General features: G+C 34.5%; 1 protein-coding gene and 1 long non-coding RNA gene across 2 annotated transcripts; one reads left to right on the top strand and one right to left on the bottom strand.

The window, feature by feature from the left end:
- Positions 1–5,412: 5,412 nt before the first annotated feature.
- LOC141724873 (uncharacterized) lies at positions 5,413–6,633 on the bottom strand. The gene is made up of 3 exons (XR_012576924.1): positions 6,518–6,633; positions 6,038–6,154; positions 5,413–5,675 (listed from the first exon to the last, which is right to left on the bottom strand). It is a non-coding gene; the product is annotated as an uncharacterized LOC141724873 (long non-coding RNA).
- Positions 6,634–13,331: 6,698 nt separating this feature from the next.
- LOC141725040 (putative sucrose-phosphate synthase 2) lies at positions 13,332–19,824 on the top strand. Its single transcript, XM_074527414.1, has 12 exons — positions 13,332–13,771; positions 14,736–14,968; positions 15,290–15,353; positions 15,452–16,150; positions 16,739–16,870; positions 16,938–17,069; positions 17,167–17,343; positions 17,430–17,483; positions 17,572–17,634; positions 17,836–18,792; positions 18,886–19,013; positions 19,298–19,824. Exons 1-12 carry the CDS (start codon positions 13,466–13,468, stop codon positions 19,581–19,583), a joined length of 3,231 nt encoding a protein of 1,076 aa, XP_074383515.1. The 5' UTR covers positions 13,332–13,465; the 3' UTR covers positions 19,584–19,824.
- The last annotated feature ends 331 nt before the right edge of the window (positions 19,825–20,155 follow it).

Raw genomic sequence — 20,155 nt, 5'->3', positions numbered from 1 at the left:
TAGATCTACAACAAACAGGCTTCCCTTCCTTACTCCTTTCAGAGCAACTTCACCAGTTTTCTTGCTAGTGATTGAACAATCTTCTTTGTCAAATATTACTTTAAAACCTTTATCTGTAAATTGGCTGATAGTGAGAAGATTCACTTCAATACCACCGCTACATATTCAATGACAAAATGTCCAGAAATCAACTTGCCATATCCTATTGTGAATCCTTTGTTGTTGTCTCCAAAGGTCACCAAAGGGCCAGCCATCTCCTCAAACTGTGATAACAGGGTTTTATCACTTGTCATGTTCCTAGAACATCCACTATCAATGATCCACATGACTCTATTCTTCTTGCCCCGCACACAGTGAGTTTTAAGTGTGTTTAGCTACCCAAGCAGTGTTGGGCACTTTATTCTTTTTCACAGAATTTGCATAAGTAGAACTTGAACATTGAACATTCAAAAGGAACATCATTCTTAGTTTGATCAGTATCTTCATCTTTAATCACAGATCTAAAGTTAACTTCTTTAAGATCTTTTCTCAACATATGACAGTTGGTCATAACTTTCATGTTACATGGAATTCAGTCAAACTTGTCACAGAAAGAGCAGGGGTCGACGGCTTGTGCCTCATTATATTTGTTGGCTCCATACTTTGGCTCACTAACAGCCTTCTTACAAAGGTGATTAGATGATTTGTTGAGCCACATTTCTGACACTGCTTTCTTCAATCATCTGCAACATAAGCATAGTTGTTGTTTTTGTTAACACCTATCTTCCCATTTCCGTTCTTTTTTTCTTTCCAGTGTTGTCAGTCTTGATCTCTTTTGTTGGTGTCTTAGAAGCTGGACTCACTGTAAGCTTCTTCTCACATTCAACACTGAGAGTGGATTTTGCATCATTCTTTTCCTTGTCTTCATCTGCAATTTCCAGCTTGATAACAAGCTCCACTTCACTGAAGTTCACCTCACAAGCTTTGAACAAGGGTGCATTCACATTTTAAAGCATCAAAGGAACATCTTGGTTCTCATTGTCCTTTCCTTTGTCAACTTTATTTTTCTTGTGAGAGTTCAAAGCCTCATAGTCCCAGCCAATGGCTATGTTAGCATATGATTTATTTTTCTCATAATACTGACCAATTAATTAAGATGCATTTTTGAATAATTTGAGCTTCAAATCATTTTTTTCAATTCTTTCTTTTAACACTGCTTCTACTTCTCCAACACACTTAAGCTTGTTCTTGAGGTACTCATTTTCTTGTTTCACTGCTTTAAGACCAACAAGCTGCAGTTCTAGCTCCTGCTTCTCAATCTCAAGTTTTTTGTTAATTTTTGACAGTCTACTCACTTCCTCAGTAGCTACCACCATGCTTGTATGAATGTGAAACATTTCTACATTCATCTTCTCAGTAGTTTCCTTATATTATGCAACATTTAAATTAATGGTAGTCAGGATAGGTACCTCAGACTTAGATGAAGATGATTCTCCATGCTCCAAAGCCATGAGAGCATAGTTTCCAAATTCTTTACCATCATCTTCATTATATGTATCATCCCAACTTTTACCCTTAGTAATATAAGCTTTTCCCTATTTCTTTCTCAGAAGTGCTTCATATGTAGCTTCCAGTTCCAAATAAACCTTGTCTTTATTCAGCTTTTTTGGCTTCATGCATTCTATATCAAAGTGACCAAGTTCATCACAGTTGTAGCACCTTATCATTGATCTGTCTACAGATCCTGACTTGTAGCCACCTTTTCCAGTTGCATTTAACTGAATTTTTCCTTTCCAATTGTTGTTGTAGGCTTCTTCACTCCGATGTTTAAAAATGCAACTGTTTAAAAAAATTCACAGAATTTTGGCCTTTACCCTTGAAATATGTAGGATTCTTCACTCTGATGTTTAGAAATTTTCTTGCTAGATAAGCCATAGATTGGTCGATTTCATCCAACTCATCAAGAGTGTAGAACTCATCCTCCTCCAGCTTTATAATGACTTGTTTTTGAGGTTCTTTGTTTCTCTGCTCAACAGCTTGAATAACTTGAGTATGGGGTTCTATTTCATCTTCAAGCACTTTGTTGTCATTAGCTATTAAGGCACTTGACATATCCACAACATGCCTTGACTAGCTTTTAGTGACTTTCTCTACATCATCTCCAGCTCATTGGTTTTGAGAATACCATACAAAAACTCCAAAGTTATTCTTCCTAAATCTCTTCCTTTTCTTATTGCAGAGATCTTTTGTTCCAAGTGATCAGGAAGAGTGAGCAAGAATTTGAGGTTAACCTCTTCAGCTTCATAGTACTTGTCATGAAACTGCAAGTCATTTATCAATTTGTTGAATCTCTCAAAAACCTCAGTTATGCCTTCTTTTTGTTTAGACATGAAACCCCCATACTGTGACACCAAGATCCTTTTGTAGTTAGACCTCACTTCTTATGTTCCTTGACACAAGAACTCAATCTTCTCCCAAATTTGCTTAGCAGGCTCGCTATTGATAATGTTGTTTCACATCACATTATCAAGGGACTCAATGAGTATGAGTTGTAAGCTACTTTCAAGTGCAACCTTTTCTTTTTCAGGTTCAGTGTAGGTAGATGGATCTTTAGGATCAAAGTGTGCAGGAATGACCATGTCTCCTTCTGTTGACTCGAGAATCCTTTCCATAGGAATAAAGGGTCCATGTCTGAGAATTTCAATATACATTGGATTGGCCATCTTGATGAACAGCATAATTTTCTTTTTCCATAAAGTGTAGTTTATCTTATCAAAGACAGGAATCTTGATACTGGTGATATTATGTGCACTCATACTTCCAAGATCTTTATATGTTTACTTTTAGATTTTTCTTAGATACCACTTGTTAGGTATGAAATGCAATACAAGGGGGTGAATGTGTTTTCTTGAATTTTAATTAACTTGTGAAAGTATTTGGCTATTTAGAACAAGACAGATGTATGAATTTGTAGGGACACAGCTAGAAAAACATCAATAGACATTGATTATCAATAGACATCGGGTAAAAAGCGATGTCTATGGATAAAAAATCCGATATCTTTCTGGGTGATGTTAAAGACCCCCCATTTAACATCGGTTTTAAACTGATGTGAAAGAGGATATATAACATCATTTTTTTAATATGAAACTGATATCTATATCTTGATGTTAAATTTCTACTACACATCTATCATTTATATATTATTATATATGATTTATTTATCAATTTAAACATATGCCAGATAAGCAATAATTTTGCCCTTGTTTAGTAAACTGATGTTACTAATAACTTTAACATCAGTTTTTTTGAAAAAATTGATGTTAATAATTACTTTAACATCGGTTTATGTCGAGGAACTGATTTCTGTAGCAGAAGAAACAATGTCTATAAGTATAGGTAACATCATTTCCTTTTAAACAAATGTTATCTGAAATCCTCTTTAACATTAGTTCTGTATTATTAAACATTTGTCTGCTGTGGTATTTAACATCGATTTTTCTTGATAAACTGATCTAAATGCACTACTAAAACTGGTGTCTTAAGCCTTGATAGACATCAATTTTTTTATATTATAACAGATGTTATAACACTAAATTAACATCATTTTTAATTGAAATAAATAATGTTAAATATGTTTGTTTTAACATTATTTGCTTGTATAAATGATATCTGATTACCTGTTTTATTCATGCACAATATAAAAACATAGATTCCAAAAAACTGCCAAACCAAAAAACTGCCAATCCAACAAACTATCAACTTAAACTTCCAATTACCAATTGTTATATCCTTATAACCAACTTTTATTCCACCTTCAAACATCCACCAATATCCAAACATCAACACACATATATCCAAATATAGTTCTAGATATATTACAGTTTCACCTAAACCAAATATCAACAACTACTAGAGATTCATCCATAATCTTTTATACTTAGAAGCAACTTGTTATATCCACTATGTCCTGCATGTAGCCTAGCCAATAGCCAATAGTCCAAAAAGAGGAGCATTGTTGTATGTAGCTGGCTCAGTTTGCTCATAGTTGTCTTGTTCATCCGCCAGAAAAGAGACTTGTTTTATTAGTTTTTGCATTTAAGGTTACCCGAGACTTGGAGAATTAAAGCAGTTCAGATGGTTACACATTTCTAGATGTACACCAAAGGATTTTCCTAGCAGAAATCAAGTAATCGGAGTAGACTGTCACGAGGAAGGAAGCACTTATAACAAATTATAAGTTGTTTTATCTCTGTCAAAAATTAGGATTCCTGGAGTTTTCTGAACATTGCAGCTACTTTTTCCAAGACATGAACACATGAAAACTCTGCCTTCTCTTGATACTTGCCAAAAATTGATACATGATGTCGAGCTTTTCCTTCCATCAAAACTGCATATAAGATATTAATCACATAATCTAACAACGAAGATTACTTATATACAATGGCTACTCTTGAAAACCATGTATGTTTAGGTTTCAGTGAGTTAGGTGTAACAGTACAAGGCATGTCATGGTTGAATTACGGGCGAGGATACATTCCCCTTAAAATTTGAGCAACGTTGAAAAAAACATAATCGAATAAAGCATGTATAATCCTGCAAAAGATGTAACTAAGGGGCGCTAAGCTCCCAATATCATCCAGGAAAATCAATTGGAAGGGAGAAGGACATGTTACAGATGATGGCCAGTTTTATGAAGCAAACAGAGTAATTAAATGCTTATGAAAAATGTTAAAAGTATCAACTACAACCGTAGGAGCAGTTAATAAAGTTAGTATGAACATGCAGATTGTGTGACCAACTGGTTTTGATTTTATGTTATTACAACTCTGAATATTAGAGTAATTTATCTAGAAAATCTTCAAAACCAGCCCCGATTATATTATAAAGAAAATAAGAGCATGAACATAATTACAATTATCTATTATATAAAGGTATGATTTTTATTAAGTAAGCAATGAGTTGCTTCAAATCTTGAATATTAGTACAACAAAGATTGAATTAATTATATTTATAAGCAAATAAATTAAAAGAAACAATGGTAATAGAGAAATATTATCAACAAGAACAATATCCATATAAAGATTCATATGTGTATATAAAATATACCCTTTTGGGGATGTGAATAAATCAGTGGTCTTGAGAGATAGTAAAGGTAGAGCTTGAGAATGAACCTTTTTATAATTTGAGGCACACAAAAAAGGCACAAATATTTAGCAAAGAAAAGAGATGCTTACATACATTTGAGAGAGAAAAAACACTTGAATCAAATTATCAAATTAAAAAAAAAAGATGCAAGGACGATTATCAAATTATCAGAGATCCTCGATGAAAGAAATAAGACATATTAAAAATGAAAAGAGAAACAATCAAACTACCTCATTGTCAGTTCCGTGTCCAAGCTGACCATATTGTGGAGGACCAGCAGTTCTACCAAAGAAAGATATAATGTCAGTGTTTATAATTTGAGCATATATATTTCAGCTTCTGTAATTTAGTACTTGTAAATAGGGACTATACATTAAATGTAAATACAAAGCCAGATACCACTACAACTTACTTTAATGCCTAGCATGTATGAACAATAATATTTTTATATCATACTTTAAAATCACCCCCACACGTAGCAACATCATCCCCACAAGTAGCAACATTTACATCAGATACTTGACACCGAACTGGAGATAATTCAAACTCTGCAAAGTAATATTTTCTAATCAGAATCAATTTAAATATATTAATTACTGAAAGGATAGAAATAAAATATAAATAATTAATCCAGTGTAGATGATTTATTCAGGAAAAACATTGCACTAAGAAAGGCCTATTATTTATATAATAGCTTTCAAATTGAGTCTAATTCAAGTCCTGTTCATTTTTTCTTACCGCATCTAGTTTTATGTTTCCAAACAAATCGCTAGAGGTTCGGTCTTTACACCAAACATGAAAGGTATATAAAAGTAAAGGAATTACAAATATGTTAACCGGTATATAAATCTTTGTAATCAATATGAAACCCCAAATATTATTGTCCAAGACACTTCCATACAACACATACTCCACAAATAGCAAATAGGAAGTCCCACACTCCCACTATTCAAGAAATTGCTTGTGCCTTGGAATATCACCAGTGCTCATGAGCTGGAGCAGCAAACATGTGAATCTCATGTTGTGTCTGCAATCATCAGAAACAACTCAGACACTTAAAAGTTTGTTAATGGTTACAAATGTAAAACTATAATCTCAACAGAACCACTGAGATGGCCATGGTATACAACTGCTTGTTACAACTATTTACCAAACAATAAATATACACGGAATATCAACACTAGACCAAATTTATTTGACGGTAATTATTTCTTGACAATGAAAAACTTTTTAAATCAAAAAAGTATACCAATCTGGATGATGAGTTATGACCAACTAATCAAAAAATAAGGGTTAAAATTAAAAATTTAAATCCAACTAAAATCAACTAATTAAAAAATTCGGGTTTGAAATTGAAATCCCCAATTTAAAAATTAGGTTTTAAGCTTACCCAATTCAAACTTTGACCTATGACTTGAGCTTTAAACTCCGATTTGAGCTTTAAATTCTCAACTATTAAACCGTTAAACTCCAACTTAAGCTTACTTCCCATCTTGAACAACCTCCGAACTTTTAAAAGTTTGACGAGACAGCATACAAAGAGAGTAAAGAGAGTAGTTGAGAGAGAGAGAGAGAGCGGAGTTGAGCGAGAGAGATGAAGCTGTTCTTCACTCGAGTAGAGAGAGAGGAGAGAGTTTTTGATTTATTTGATTTTATATTTTTATATGTCAAGAGATGAGAGTATGTGAATATGTTTTAATTTTTAATTTATTTAAATCTTATGTATAAAGTTGAAAGGGGGGGAGATCAGGACTTTGAAATTTTGCTAAAGGTAAAAAATGAGATGGGGGGAATTTTAAGAGGGAATGCATTATTTGGCTAAGGGGGGAAACATGAAAGGCTTGCTGGATCACTTTTTAAAAACAGACTTATAACACCGGTCGGGATAAAAAATCAATGTCTAATCTTACACAAAGACATCAGTTGGGAAAAACTGATGTAAAAAAAAACTTTTACATCGGTGCCAAGAGCAACTGATGTCAAAGAGGCGATATCTATTCTACTTTTTCTAGTAGTGAGATAAAGTACTAATGCAGAACACACAAAATAATTATAAAAAACTCACTTGATTTATTATTCAAATTTGTTTTGCTACGAATCTATTTTCTTAAAAATAAGAACCTGGCTTCAATTTTTGAGAGAGAATACAAGATATTTCCTAGATCTGTTTGTTACTACTAAATAAAGGACTCGTGACATGTTTTATAGATCAACATGCACAAAATTACAAAACTTGCACTAAAATGGACTAACACAGTTTTTAAAGCTAATTTGTATATTTTCCATTTCCTGTGTTAGCATATATGTGCAGAATCTAATAGGTCTGTGACCCTCATTTGTCCAGTGAATCTTCGCCCTTGATTTTGAATTATTCAAGTTGCTTTTGTAGTCTTTCCAATTCAATGATATAATTTTTGTTGACTGATAATCTTGAATCTTCAAGTTGTCTGCATTCTGAATTCTGAAGTAGTTTGTCGAGATCTCTTTTATTCTGTAGAGATATCGCATATCGATAAGTAAATTGACTTATTAATATTTTGAGTTCTCTATATGTGTTAATGATTTGTCGAGGTTTCTAGTCCTCTACAAGTAAAATGACTTGTCGATATCTCCAGTTCTCTACATAGGCTTTTGATTTGTTGATATTCTAGTTCTTTACATGAATATTTGACTTGTCAATATCTCTAGATCTCTATATGAAGAAATGACTTATCGATATCTCTAGTTCTCTACGTGGATTTTTTGAATTATCGATATCTAAGATCTCTACATGCATATTGACTTATCGATATCTCTTGGGACTTCTCTACAAGTCATTTTGGACTTCTCGACATACTTCTCGATATTCCTTGATCTGTGACTTGTCGATATCTGATTTAGACCATTTTTCCTATAACAGTATTATTTAAATCCAAGCTACTACACTTTTCTCTGAGGCATGATCAGGATTTGATCTTCTTCCAGAGTTTATTCCTTAGCTTGATGGCTGTTCACAGAAAAATCCTCCAGTCTAATCTACTTAACATTTTTACAGACTCAAAAAATACAATTACAGAATACAAAATTAGATTATCATACAACTAATCCTTAGGGTTGTCAAGATAACTTAGTTTTGTTATGTACATGCATGTCTTGCACAACATAGCTCCAGTATCAAATAAGACTATAACATTTCCATTACCGATAGAAAGTATTCCTGAAATGGTACCTGGAGTACTTGCCATCTTTTGCAGTGGTAGAAAATACACGACCGTAAGTTTTCTAGTTGGTTTGCCTCCCTAATCCTTACGATTCCAAGGCTTCTTTGGTGGTATTTAACAGTCTCGAATAATGCAACACTTCTTTTCATAATTGAAGCATGCTCTGGTAGCCTAATAGCAAATATTTCCTCCATGCACCTTTCCATAATGCTCACAATTAGATACTTCCTTATTTTCAACTTGGTTGAAAGACCTTTTTTGCTCATTTTCTCAATTTCCATTCTTTTGCTAAAAAATCCGTGTATTATACCTTTGATCATTTGGTTTGAATCCACCTGAAGACCCGTCATTTTTTAGAATTCCATGTCGACGCTCGGAAAATTCATCATCTATTTTTCTTTTCAGATTCTGTATGTCTCGTTTATTGAAAAAGTCAGTCTGATGAAACTCTTGATCTATGACACTATCCACCAAGGTATCCATAGATTTGTAGCAATTAAAGATAATATGGTTGCGGATGGAATTTTTCAATGCCCACTTAAACTTCATGATTTATCCGCTTCTGTCCCGGCCACAGATCTCGCATAACCAGCTAACTTTTAAAATATGACTTGAAAATCGGTCACCGACTCATCATCTCTTTGAGCAATACTCTGATACTCCCTTACATATTACTCACGTATGCTGGCCGGAAAGTACCTCTAGTCAAACTGATATTTGAGTACCTACCAAGTAAGAGTATCTTCAAAGCCAGATGCAAGCGAGGCCACCACAGACTTCCATCAAATACTAGCATCCCCCTCAAGACGATAAGTAAAAAATCAAACCTTTTGCACGTCTGAACAATCCAAGACCCGGAAATTTTTCTTCATGTGATCTATCTAAGCTTTAGCATCCATGGGAGTCTTGGCGACCTTAAAGCAGTTGGGGTCTTTGCTTAATAAAATGATCAAACATAGTCTAACCATCTCGATTTTGCCCCGTCAGCAGTGTGATTCCGTCCATGTTGAACTTCCCACAACATGTCCATAAAAGTCCTCCTATCCATGACAATCTGTTGATTATGATTCCCCCCCCGGCATTCAGACTCGTACTACCTCTTGCCATCATGCACAAAGTTTTATGAGTGCACAAAAACATATATCATAAAATTCATATCTAAAATCTTAAATCTACCCATATGAAGTCAACCAAAAACTCACAAGTAAAATACTAAAGGACAATCTACAGAAACTATAACCTGAGCTCCGACACCATATGTGACAACCCGAGTCAAATTCCAAGTTTTTTCATAAATCGGGTCAAGTCCCGACTCCGTGTCTGAAATAAATCGAAGCCTATTGGCCCAAGTGTAGTCTGTTAAATAATATAAGATCATGTTTAAGCCTTCCTCTACCACTTTAAGATTTTAGTGCGACTGGTTACTTGACTGGTTACTTGACATGGTTCCCTCATCCCTATTTATTTAATTTAAATATTTGTCATTGATATGAGTATTGGTATTGGTTATTGTTGTTATCATCAATCGTAGCGAAAAATATTGTACGATTGAAGGGAAGTGTTAAAAAATATAAGATCATGTTTGGGTTTTCCCTCTTCCACCTTAAGATTCACAGGCCCCCAAAAGATCATGATTTATTGTTAGACTTAGTAGTAGTACTTTGTCTTATAAACCGAACAAAATTTCCAAATCTTATCGAGGTATGACTAGGGCATTACCCTATTTATCGAGGTTCCTCCGGTCTATCGAGTTCGAGGCCCAAAAGCCTTGAAGACCATCTGTGAGAAGCCGTAGACCATGGGTTGAGTACAATAAGATACATAACAGTAATGGAACAACAGTCATGGAACAAGGGGAAGTCCTGCTGTGATTAGGCATAAGGCACCGAAGACCTCATATGCGACCCCTCAGTCTTAACACAAGTTGCAGCCCCTTGAACATACTTATACGATCTCATGAAGACTTTTGATATAAGTCTTCATGTAAGTATAATTTAAACATAACAACGTAACTTTCCGTTTCTTTCCGTTTAAAGGTGAGATTTGGCTTGTACATCTTCAAGCAATAATTGACCTTCAATTATGTAACATAAATTTAATACGGGGCGACTAACGATGCCGCCCGGCATGCTAAATAAATCTATTAAGTTTGCTGAGAACCCATGTCAAAAGCGGAATTGACACTTTACATATATTTTTTAATTGTATTTCATTTGTAAAAAAATAGGTGAGACGGAGAAAAATGTTGTTTTAGATTAATATTACATGTTGTATGGTGGGTTGTTGAGTTTAATAAACATTTTTATTGTTGGTTTGAATATTATTTGGTAGATAATAATTTATACTAATATATTTTTGTTTGAAATTGCATTAGTGAATTGTTCTTTTCAACTTTTGTAATTGAAATCTATCAGGCAAAATATAATGCAAACTAGACAAATTCACATTCGGTAAAACTCTTAATTAATTAAAGAGATAAAAGTGTTCGATAATGTTTAATGTTCATTTTCATAGCAGAATAAAACTTCTAAAAAAATACACTAATTCCTGTTTTTTATTTTATTTTGTATCGTGTACTCACATTCAAAGGTGGATGTAGAAATATTTATTTAGGGGATCATCGAGTAAATCATCCTTTTGTTTTATAATTTTTAGAGGGACATTTTCTCTTTACTTAAAAAATTTTAATGATGAAAAAATATAAAAAAATAATCTGAAGAATGCCCAAGGTTCTTCCCTACATTTGAATAAAAAAAATTCTAAATTTATACTTTTATATTTGTGTACTTATACACAAAGGGCACGTAAACGTTCATGTGTTCATACTTGAACACATAACGGGCGATCATGTGAAAAGAGGGGCATCTAAATTCCAAAATTGAGAAAATGACACAGGAAGGGTACTGAAAATAGAGATGGACACAAGTGCATTATGTCTATGCTGTGCTGGTTCCTTCTCATCGCCATCTCTTTCTTTTGTTTGCATGCATGATCCCGTGAATAGTAAAGTCGTCACCTTTAATATACTGCTAGTGCCTAGTGCTAAGTGCTACGTGCATGTCTATCAAACCAACTTCTCTTTTACTTTTAGTTATTTTCGTAAATATGATAAAATATCAGTAATTCATTGGATGTTAACCCTTTTTTTTCCTTCATCAGCCTTGAATAATAATTGCATTGTTTTAACAATCTCCAACTTTTTGAATTATTTCCGATTAATTCTCAATTATGACTTCAAAATTTGACTGATTCAATTTTCTAATGCATCGAATTTTGTGAATTATTTTTTAAATTTGTATATTTTATCATAAAAAAGACTAATGTTTTAAATATACTAAAAACAATTCTGATTTTAGTTCCAATTAATTTCGCTGATTTATTGTCCATTATTCCCTAATTATTACTTGAACTGATTAGCTCTAGTTCCCGGTTATAAAACGAGGTAAGGTATAAATTAATCGAATTTTCTTGATGTTAATATCAAATGTTAGTACCGCTAATTTGTTTCACCTCCAAATCCCTGATTAATTTTCGATTTTAGTTTTAAATATTCACTCCGATTAATTGAAAAATGATCCTAAATATTATTATTTTGTGAGATAATGGTTCTCAATATTATTTTAGGAAAAGATGGTCCACTTCAAAACGGGGATTCATCTTCTTTTTTCCTAATTAACAAAAACGTAACTGCGCCTTCTGTTTTCTTATTATTTTTTATTTTTTAATGCTTAAACGTATTTTCATCTTATATTTTTTATAAAAAAACACAACACCGTTTTTCGTAAACCAAAGGATAACGTTAAATGGATCAATGTTTTCATGTATTTTTGATTTATTTTTAAATATTTTTACCCAAAATATTAGATAATTTAATATTTTCAAGTTTAAAACGCTACTTTAAGGGGTATTTTCTTCATATTTTATTCATATATAATAATATTTTAATATTTCTAAACCTTAAATTGAGAATTAATGAATCCAAAAATATTAAAAAGTAGGCCCTAATTTAACAATTTTAAATATTTTAGGGTTCAACAATCCCCTTTTAGATTTTGAAAATATTAAAAAATAAATTAATAAAAAATACACCGAATTGGGGTTTTGAATTTAGGATTTAGGGTTAATGGCCTAACCTAGCACCTAAAAGGCCCTAAACCCTAGAATCTAGAGGGTATGGTTTAGGGCTATAAACTCTAGATACAGAACTCTAATTATTAAAGCCCGCAAGGGTTGGCTCAGTTGGTTAAAGAGAGGAAAATTGTCCTCTTGGTCACAGGTTCGAATCCCACGGGAGGAGAATTTATGATTATGCCTCCTGAGTCAGAGCCTGTCGCTTAAATGCGGTTTACCTTGGTTCACGTGGTTTGCAGGCTATTGCGTGAGCCCGTAGGGTTTGCCCAGTGCGCACCCGAAGGGTAGCGGCTGCGGGTTACCTACGAAAAAAAAAAAAAAAAAAAAAATTATTAACTGTTTTTAATATTTTACGGTTCACCAATTCTGAATTTGGTTTTTAAAAATATTAAATTATTTATATATATGAATACAGTACATATAAAACACCTCATAGAATAAAGGTTGAGCTTAAAAATATAATATTATTGAGTATTTAGGGTATTTTTTAAAAAAAAAACATTAAAAATGCAATTAATTTCCAATTTATATATTATCTCTAATAAATACATAATTCGATTAACTCTAATTCCCAATTATTAGAGCACCACTAAAATATAAATTTATCAAATTTTCTTTGATATCGCATGTCCCAAATTCTTTCACCTCCAAATGAGGGAAGAAAAGGCGATCACCTCGCATTGGGAAGCGGTCAACATTGAGATGTGTGATATTCGTACGTATGTATTCACTTTCCTGTGTAATCACTCGCACTCCCATGACCCATCTGTTTGACGTACTAGTTCAGGACTCAAGATCCTGGTCCCACTTTCTAACCGCCATTTGTCACGTACCACATTATCTCCTACTAGCAAATCCAAACAAAATAAAAAAGTAACTTAAAGAGATCATATCTCTTCTCTCGCATTTATTTCATTGCTCCTCATTTCATAAATGAAATGAAAACACAGATAGAAATTAAAAAATTGGTGTATGTTCGAGACTAGAGGGGGTAGAAAAGATTAGAGATGGCCGGAAATGAATGGATAAATGGTTATTTAGAGGCGATATTGGATAGCGGGAAAGATGAAAATCAAAAGCCAATAACAGGATCATCAACGGTGGGTGTGAATGTGAAAGTGAGCAAGAGAGAGAGAAGTGTACATTTTAATCCAACCAAATATTTTGTAGAAGAAGTTGTGACTGGTGTCAATGAAACTGATCTTCATCGTACATGGATCAAGGTTGTTGCTACACGTAACACCAAAGAAAGAACCTCCCGACTTGAGAATATGTGTTGGCGCATTTGGCATCTCACCCGCAAAAAGAAACAGGTCTTTTCATCCTATCCAACTTTTACGTGTCTCATCTCGATTGACCTTCGAATATTGTCTTTTCTTATTAGTTTTTGTAATTTTTGGTGGATGCTTGAGAGTTTTGTCTCCGTTGTTTACGTGGCTACGTCATTTTGTGTGGTGGCTGTGAACCAGAATTTTTTTTTTGGGGGGGGGGAGTTTTTATTATTTAGCAAACAAGTATCTCGCAATTTAGAAAAAAATAGGGTATAACATTTATAGTTAGGGTGAGAATGATCAGGATTTTGGGAATAAGAAAGAAGAATGGAAACTTCAGAAATGTAGAGCAAAATAAGGAGAAATGAGTGTCTTCTAGGATTCTAGTAGATGTTGTTGCACAAGTGAAACTCTGAGAGTGTAAGATGTAAGCATACCTATGATCTCCTGTCGCTCCTAAAGTAGGATCTCTAGTGTAAGATATATGCATACCTATAATCTTATAATAGTAGTAGAGTGGGTGTTTGAGAAAGACCCCCCAAAAAAGACACACTTCCAGGAGAACTCTAGAATACATTTGGACAGTTTACGACTTTTACTCCGAGTACATGGTGCTCCTTGTCTTAGAATATGTAAACGTGTTAAGAATTCAAAATCGGTGTACACCAATTTAATTTTAGAACCGTTAGACCATTGCCAGACATGTTTCACAACAGCATGTCAGACATGAACCATGTTACCAAAAATTGCATATATACCACGAAAGCCAAAAATACTTTGTTGTACACTATGTCCTGCAATGGTCTAACGGGTCTGACTTTTGCCTCTAATTGCATGTATCATTAATGTCTCAATTATATAACGAATATCTTTGTTAAGTATTTATCAAGTCACATTAGAATATATACTATTTAGTGCTTTAACATAAAGCTACTACTCTTTATTTAGATGTTTTATATATTTTACACTGTGCATAAAACATGTTGCCAAATTTAATGCATCGCAGTTGGAATGGGAGGATCACCAAAGGAGGGCACATCGGAGGTGGGAGCGGGAACAAGGGAGAAGAGATGTTACGGAAGACATGTCTGAAGATTTATCAGAAGGAGAGAAAGGAGCTGTTCTAGGAGAGTCGGTAACCATTGAGAGCCCTAGAAAGTCATTCCAACGAAATTATTCTCATCTGGAAGTGTGGTCTGATGCTAAGAAAGAGAAGAAACTTTATATTGTTCTGATCAGGTAAAATTCTGATATAATGCCACCACTCAAACTCATGTTTCAATATTCGCACACAGACACATACATTAGTTTTCCTCCTTTACGATGTCTTTTTACTAACCTCATATTTAGTAGTTTTAGTAGGGAGGACGAATCATTATTCAGTAGGTGTAGTGTGTCAATGTAGTGCACCACTAAAACCCGGATAATCACATACTTGTCATTCGTGTTACTATCCCTTGGGGCACTGTGTAGTTTATTTTACTTTGGGAAAGTAGCTTGAAGTTGTGTGGAAAAATGCACAAGCATGTATTTGTAACTATATATTATTTTCTTGAAAAGCTTGCATGGTTTAGTTCGTGGAGAAAACATGGAACTAGGTCGCGACTCTGATACTGGTGGCCAGGTAGACATAAGTTTTCTTTAAATATTAGAACATCCTTTCCTAACAGATGTAATATGTTTCACATCTTACTGATGTCGCCATTATTGTCAATATCCCAGGTCAAGTATGTGGTAGAGCTTGCTCGGGCACTTGCCAAAATGCCAGGAGTGTATAGAGTGGATCTGTTCACTCGCCAAGTAGCATCACCGGAGGTTGATTGGAGCTATGGTGAGCCCACAGAGATGCTTACTGTGGGTCCTGAAGATGTTGATGGTGTGGATGTTGGAGAAAGCAGCGGTGCCTATATTATAAGAATACCCTTTGGTCCTCGTGACCGATACCTTCGAAAAGAAGTATTGTGGCCTCATATTCAGGAATTTGTGGATGGTGCTCTGGCTCACATTCTGAACATGTCTAAAGTTTTGGGTGAACAAATTGGTGATGGCCAGCCTGTTTGGCCATATGTAATACATGGGCATTATGCGGATGCAGGGGATAGTGCTGCTCTCCTTTCTGGTGCTTTAAATGTCCCAATGGTTCTGACCGGACACTCTCTAGGTAGGAACAAGTTGGAACAGCTTCTCAAGCAAGGAAGGCAATCAAAAGAGGATATCAATTCAACATATAAAATTTGGAGGAGAATAGAAGGCGAAGAGCTCTCACTTGATGCTGCAGAACTTGTCATTACAAGTACGAAGCAGGAGATTGAAGAACAATGGGGATTATATGATGGTTATGATGTGAAGCTTGAGAGAGTTCTGCGTGCTCGTGGTAGGAGGAATGTTAATTGTCATGGGCGATATATGCCACGAATGTCGGTGAGATGCTTCTACAGCTCTACTAATTTTGTTTTCAAAACCATATAATAGATAGAGGCAGGAGACAGGAAGTAGGATACTAGGTGGTTGAGTATATATATTAGGAGATCATACTGACCCAGGACTTTTATTTTACTAAAATTCACTTTAGCATTCATTAGCTTTATGTTTGATGTGGAGACCTGTTGATGCTTTTGTCCAAATTATTAAATTCTTAATAAAGCACATCACAATATACAACATTTCTAAATTCTTTAACACTTAAAGAACAAATATTGATTGCAAAGAATTTCTCACACTTAATTAAGTTTCATTCATTTCTATAATATCATTTGGATCATCGGTCCTTTGCTTTCAAGTAACTTTGTGCAAATACAACCACTGGTCATCTTTTTATTTATGATATTTTTTCTTAATTCTTTAAGCAACAGCTTGTATTAGAATTCTGATGGGGTTCATGACCTTGTCTATAGATAAATTGTCATCTACTTCATATATGATTTACATATAACGTGGACTATCAAATTCTAAAACATATATTTTTTTAACACCATAAAATTAATTAATACTTGGACAATTACTTTTTAGGTGATTCCTCCTGGAATGGACTTCAGCAATGTTGTGGCACAAGAGGAGACCTCTGATGTAGATGGTGAACTCATGTCATTAAGTAATTCCGACGGGGATTCTCCCAAAGCAGTTCCAGCAATATGGGCAGAGGTAGGTATATGATTTATTTGATTATGACGTGTCTCTATTATTACTATAGGCCTCTTCGTCTTTACAGGTGGTGCGTTTTTTGACGAATCCCCATAAGCCAATGATATTAGCTTTATCAAGACCAGATCCGAAAAAGAATCTTACTACGCTTTTGAAAGCTTTTGGAGAATGTCGCCCATTAAGGGAGTTTGCTAATCTTGTAAGTAAGCAGACACCATATTAAATATGTTACTGGCTACAGAAGCAAGTCTAAGAACATGTGTGCTCAATATAAAAACTAACACACTTGTGTGCAGACACTCATTATGGGGAATAGGGATGATATTGAGGAGATGTCGACAGGGAATGCCAATGTGTTGACAACAGTATTGAAACTCATAGATAAGTACGACTTGTATGGGCAAGTGGCCTTCCCGAAGCATCACAAGCAAAGTGATGTTCCAGATATCTATCGTCTTGCTGCTAAAACAAAGGTTTCCTTATTGTAATGTAATGTTATGTTATATAATTTTTTTTTCTTTAATGATTTTCTGCTTAAAAGCTAGATAATCTTATGCAGGGAGTTTTTATAAATCCAGCATTGGTTGAACCTTTCGGGCTTACCCTAATAGAGGTTATTCCATTTATACATCTCTCTTTCTAAACCGTCTTGACTAGCTTATTTTAGCACAGATTTATATACTGTTTTTTGGTGAATGTAGGCTGCGGCACATGGACTTCCAATGGTAGCAACTAAAAATGGTGGCCCCGTTGATATCCACAGGGTAATTATGAAGTATTTGGAAAAAACTATATAGTTTGGTTGTTGATATATGATTTATTAAAGGCATATAACCATATAGGATATTTTACATAATCTCTTTCTAGTGTGCCTTATTTCTTCACTTCTGTTGTGCTGCTGGATGCTTTGTAGTTGAACAAGCAACAATTGGTTGTTTTGACAAATTGTGTGTTCTTTAATTTAGGCACTGAACAACGGTTTACTGGTAGATCCTCATGATCAGAAATCCATTGCAGATGCTCTGCTTAAACTTGTTTCAGAGAAAAACTTATGGCATGATTGCCAACGAAATGGTTGGAAAAATATACATCTCTACTCATGGCCGGAACACTGCCGTACATACCTAACAAAGGTGGCAGCATGTAGGATGAGACATCCAATGTGGAAAACTGACACACCAGCCGACGAATTGGCCGCTGAAGAGTCCTTAAATGATTCACTCAAGGACGTGGACATGTCGTTGAGGCTTTCAATTGATGGCGAGAAGTCCTCACTGAATGAGTCAGTTGACTATTCGGCAGCAACTGGTGCTGACCCTGAGGTTCAAGATCAAGTGAAACGTGTCCTAAGCAAGATTAAGAAATCGGAAACAAAGGCTCAAGATACTAAAGTTGAACCTAAAGTGTCTGACAATGCACAGAGCAAATATCCCATGTTGAGGCGGCGGCGTAGGTTGATTGTTATTGCCATTGATTGCTATGATAGCAACGGGAATCCACAGAAGAAATTGATTCAGATAATACAACAGATGTTTAAGGCCATTAAATTAGACCCACAGATAGCAAGAATGTCGGGCTTTGCCATATCCACCGCTATGCCTATATCAGAACTGTCAAAGTTCTTGCAATCGGAGAATATTAAAATAAATGAATTTGATGCCCTAATTTGTAGTAGTGGTGGCGAGGTGTATTACCCTGGAACATATACAAAAGAAGATGGAACACTGTTTCCTGATCCAGATTACTTATCACACATTGACTATCGCTGGGGTTCTGATGGAGTCAAGAAAACAATTTGGAAACTTATGAATGCACCTGATGGTGAAGAACCCAAATCTCCCAAATCTTCAAATCCCGTCAAGGAAGATGAAGGAGCCAGCAGCTCCCATTGTCTTTCATACTTGATAAAGGATGTCAATAAGGTAGTTACAATGGATACTGCATAGACAATAAAATTACCAATTACCACTATACATTCGATGATTTACATTTACGTTTCCTTTTTTTTTTTCCAGGCAAAGAAAGTAGACGATATAAGACAGAAGCTTAGGATACGTGGTCTCCGCTGCCATGTGATGTACTGCAGGAATTCAACAAGAATGCAAGTTATTCCTCTCCTTGCATCTCGAGCACAAGCTCTTAGGTAATTGTCTCACAAATTCAGTCCTTAAAATGTTCTCTAGATTTCTACTTCGCATTATATGATCATCTAATATCTTTTTTGTGGATACATTTATATTCTTTCATCAAGTTGTTTTTCATCGACATACTTCAATGCAAGTTTATCTTAATCTGAACTTTACTTTAGCTGCTGTGCTGATTTTATCATACGACAAACAGAGCTTGATTGGCAACTTGTTAGGGAGACTCTCCTCTTTTAATATTTATTGAGCTAATTGTGTTCGACTCCAAAAATCTTGTTGATAGGTACCTATTTGTCCGTTGGAGACTAAATGTTGCCAATATGTATGTGATACTTGGTGAAGCCGGCGATACGGACTTTGAGGAAATGATATCAGGGACACATAAGACCTTAATTATGAAAGGGGTGGTTGAAAAGGGTTCCGAGAATTTGCTAAGATCACCAGTTAGTTACCTTAGAGAAGACATTGTTCCAGCAGAAAGCCCGCTGGTGATGTATACAAGTGCAGGAGCAACACCAGAAGATATCGCCAATGCCTTGAGGAAACTCTCCAGATCTGGGGGCATGTGAGATTCTGGTCTAGTCTCTGTTCTTACACTGGCAACTGTCTGCATTAGTAGAATATTTTCCCAGAGTGTTCAATATTTGTTGTCAAACCCAACTGTATGTCTGTATCTGTTGTCATCTACAAAACCTGATGATACTATACCATCCATATACTAAATCAAGTATTACATCTCCTGCATAGCTGCTTGATATATATTTTTTTGGTTGAATTTTAGAGAATAGAATTACTACAAACTACAAACTATTGAAACATAAAGTATAGTACCATGTGAATATTATAGGTGAATAATTGCATAATACTAAATTTTTTTTTGTTAATTTATATTAATAAACTATACATCAATAATATATATTCGTATTTAGTCTACCTAAATTTCAAATCAAAATATTTTCAATGCAGGCTATTTATCACAAATTCATTATCAATTTTTTTTTGAAATGACGGAACATGATGACGGGATATTTAAAACATTTTAATATGTAAATAATGCACATTAACTTATCAAATTATTATGAGAAAAATAACAGATATACATAGTTTGAGTGATATCATCAAAAAAATTTAGAAATAATAG

The sequence above is a fragment of the Apium graveolens genome, chromosome 5 (genome assembly GCF_009905375.1).
Source record: "Apium graveolens cultivar Ventura chromosome 5, ASM990537v1, whole genome shotgun sequence".
NCBI lineage: Eukaryota > Viridiplantae > Streptophyta > Magnoliopsida > Apiales > Apiaceae > Apium > Apium graveolens.
This window is presented reverse-complemented; position numbering and strand designations above follow the sequence as displayed.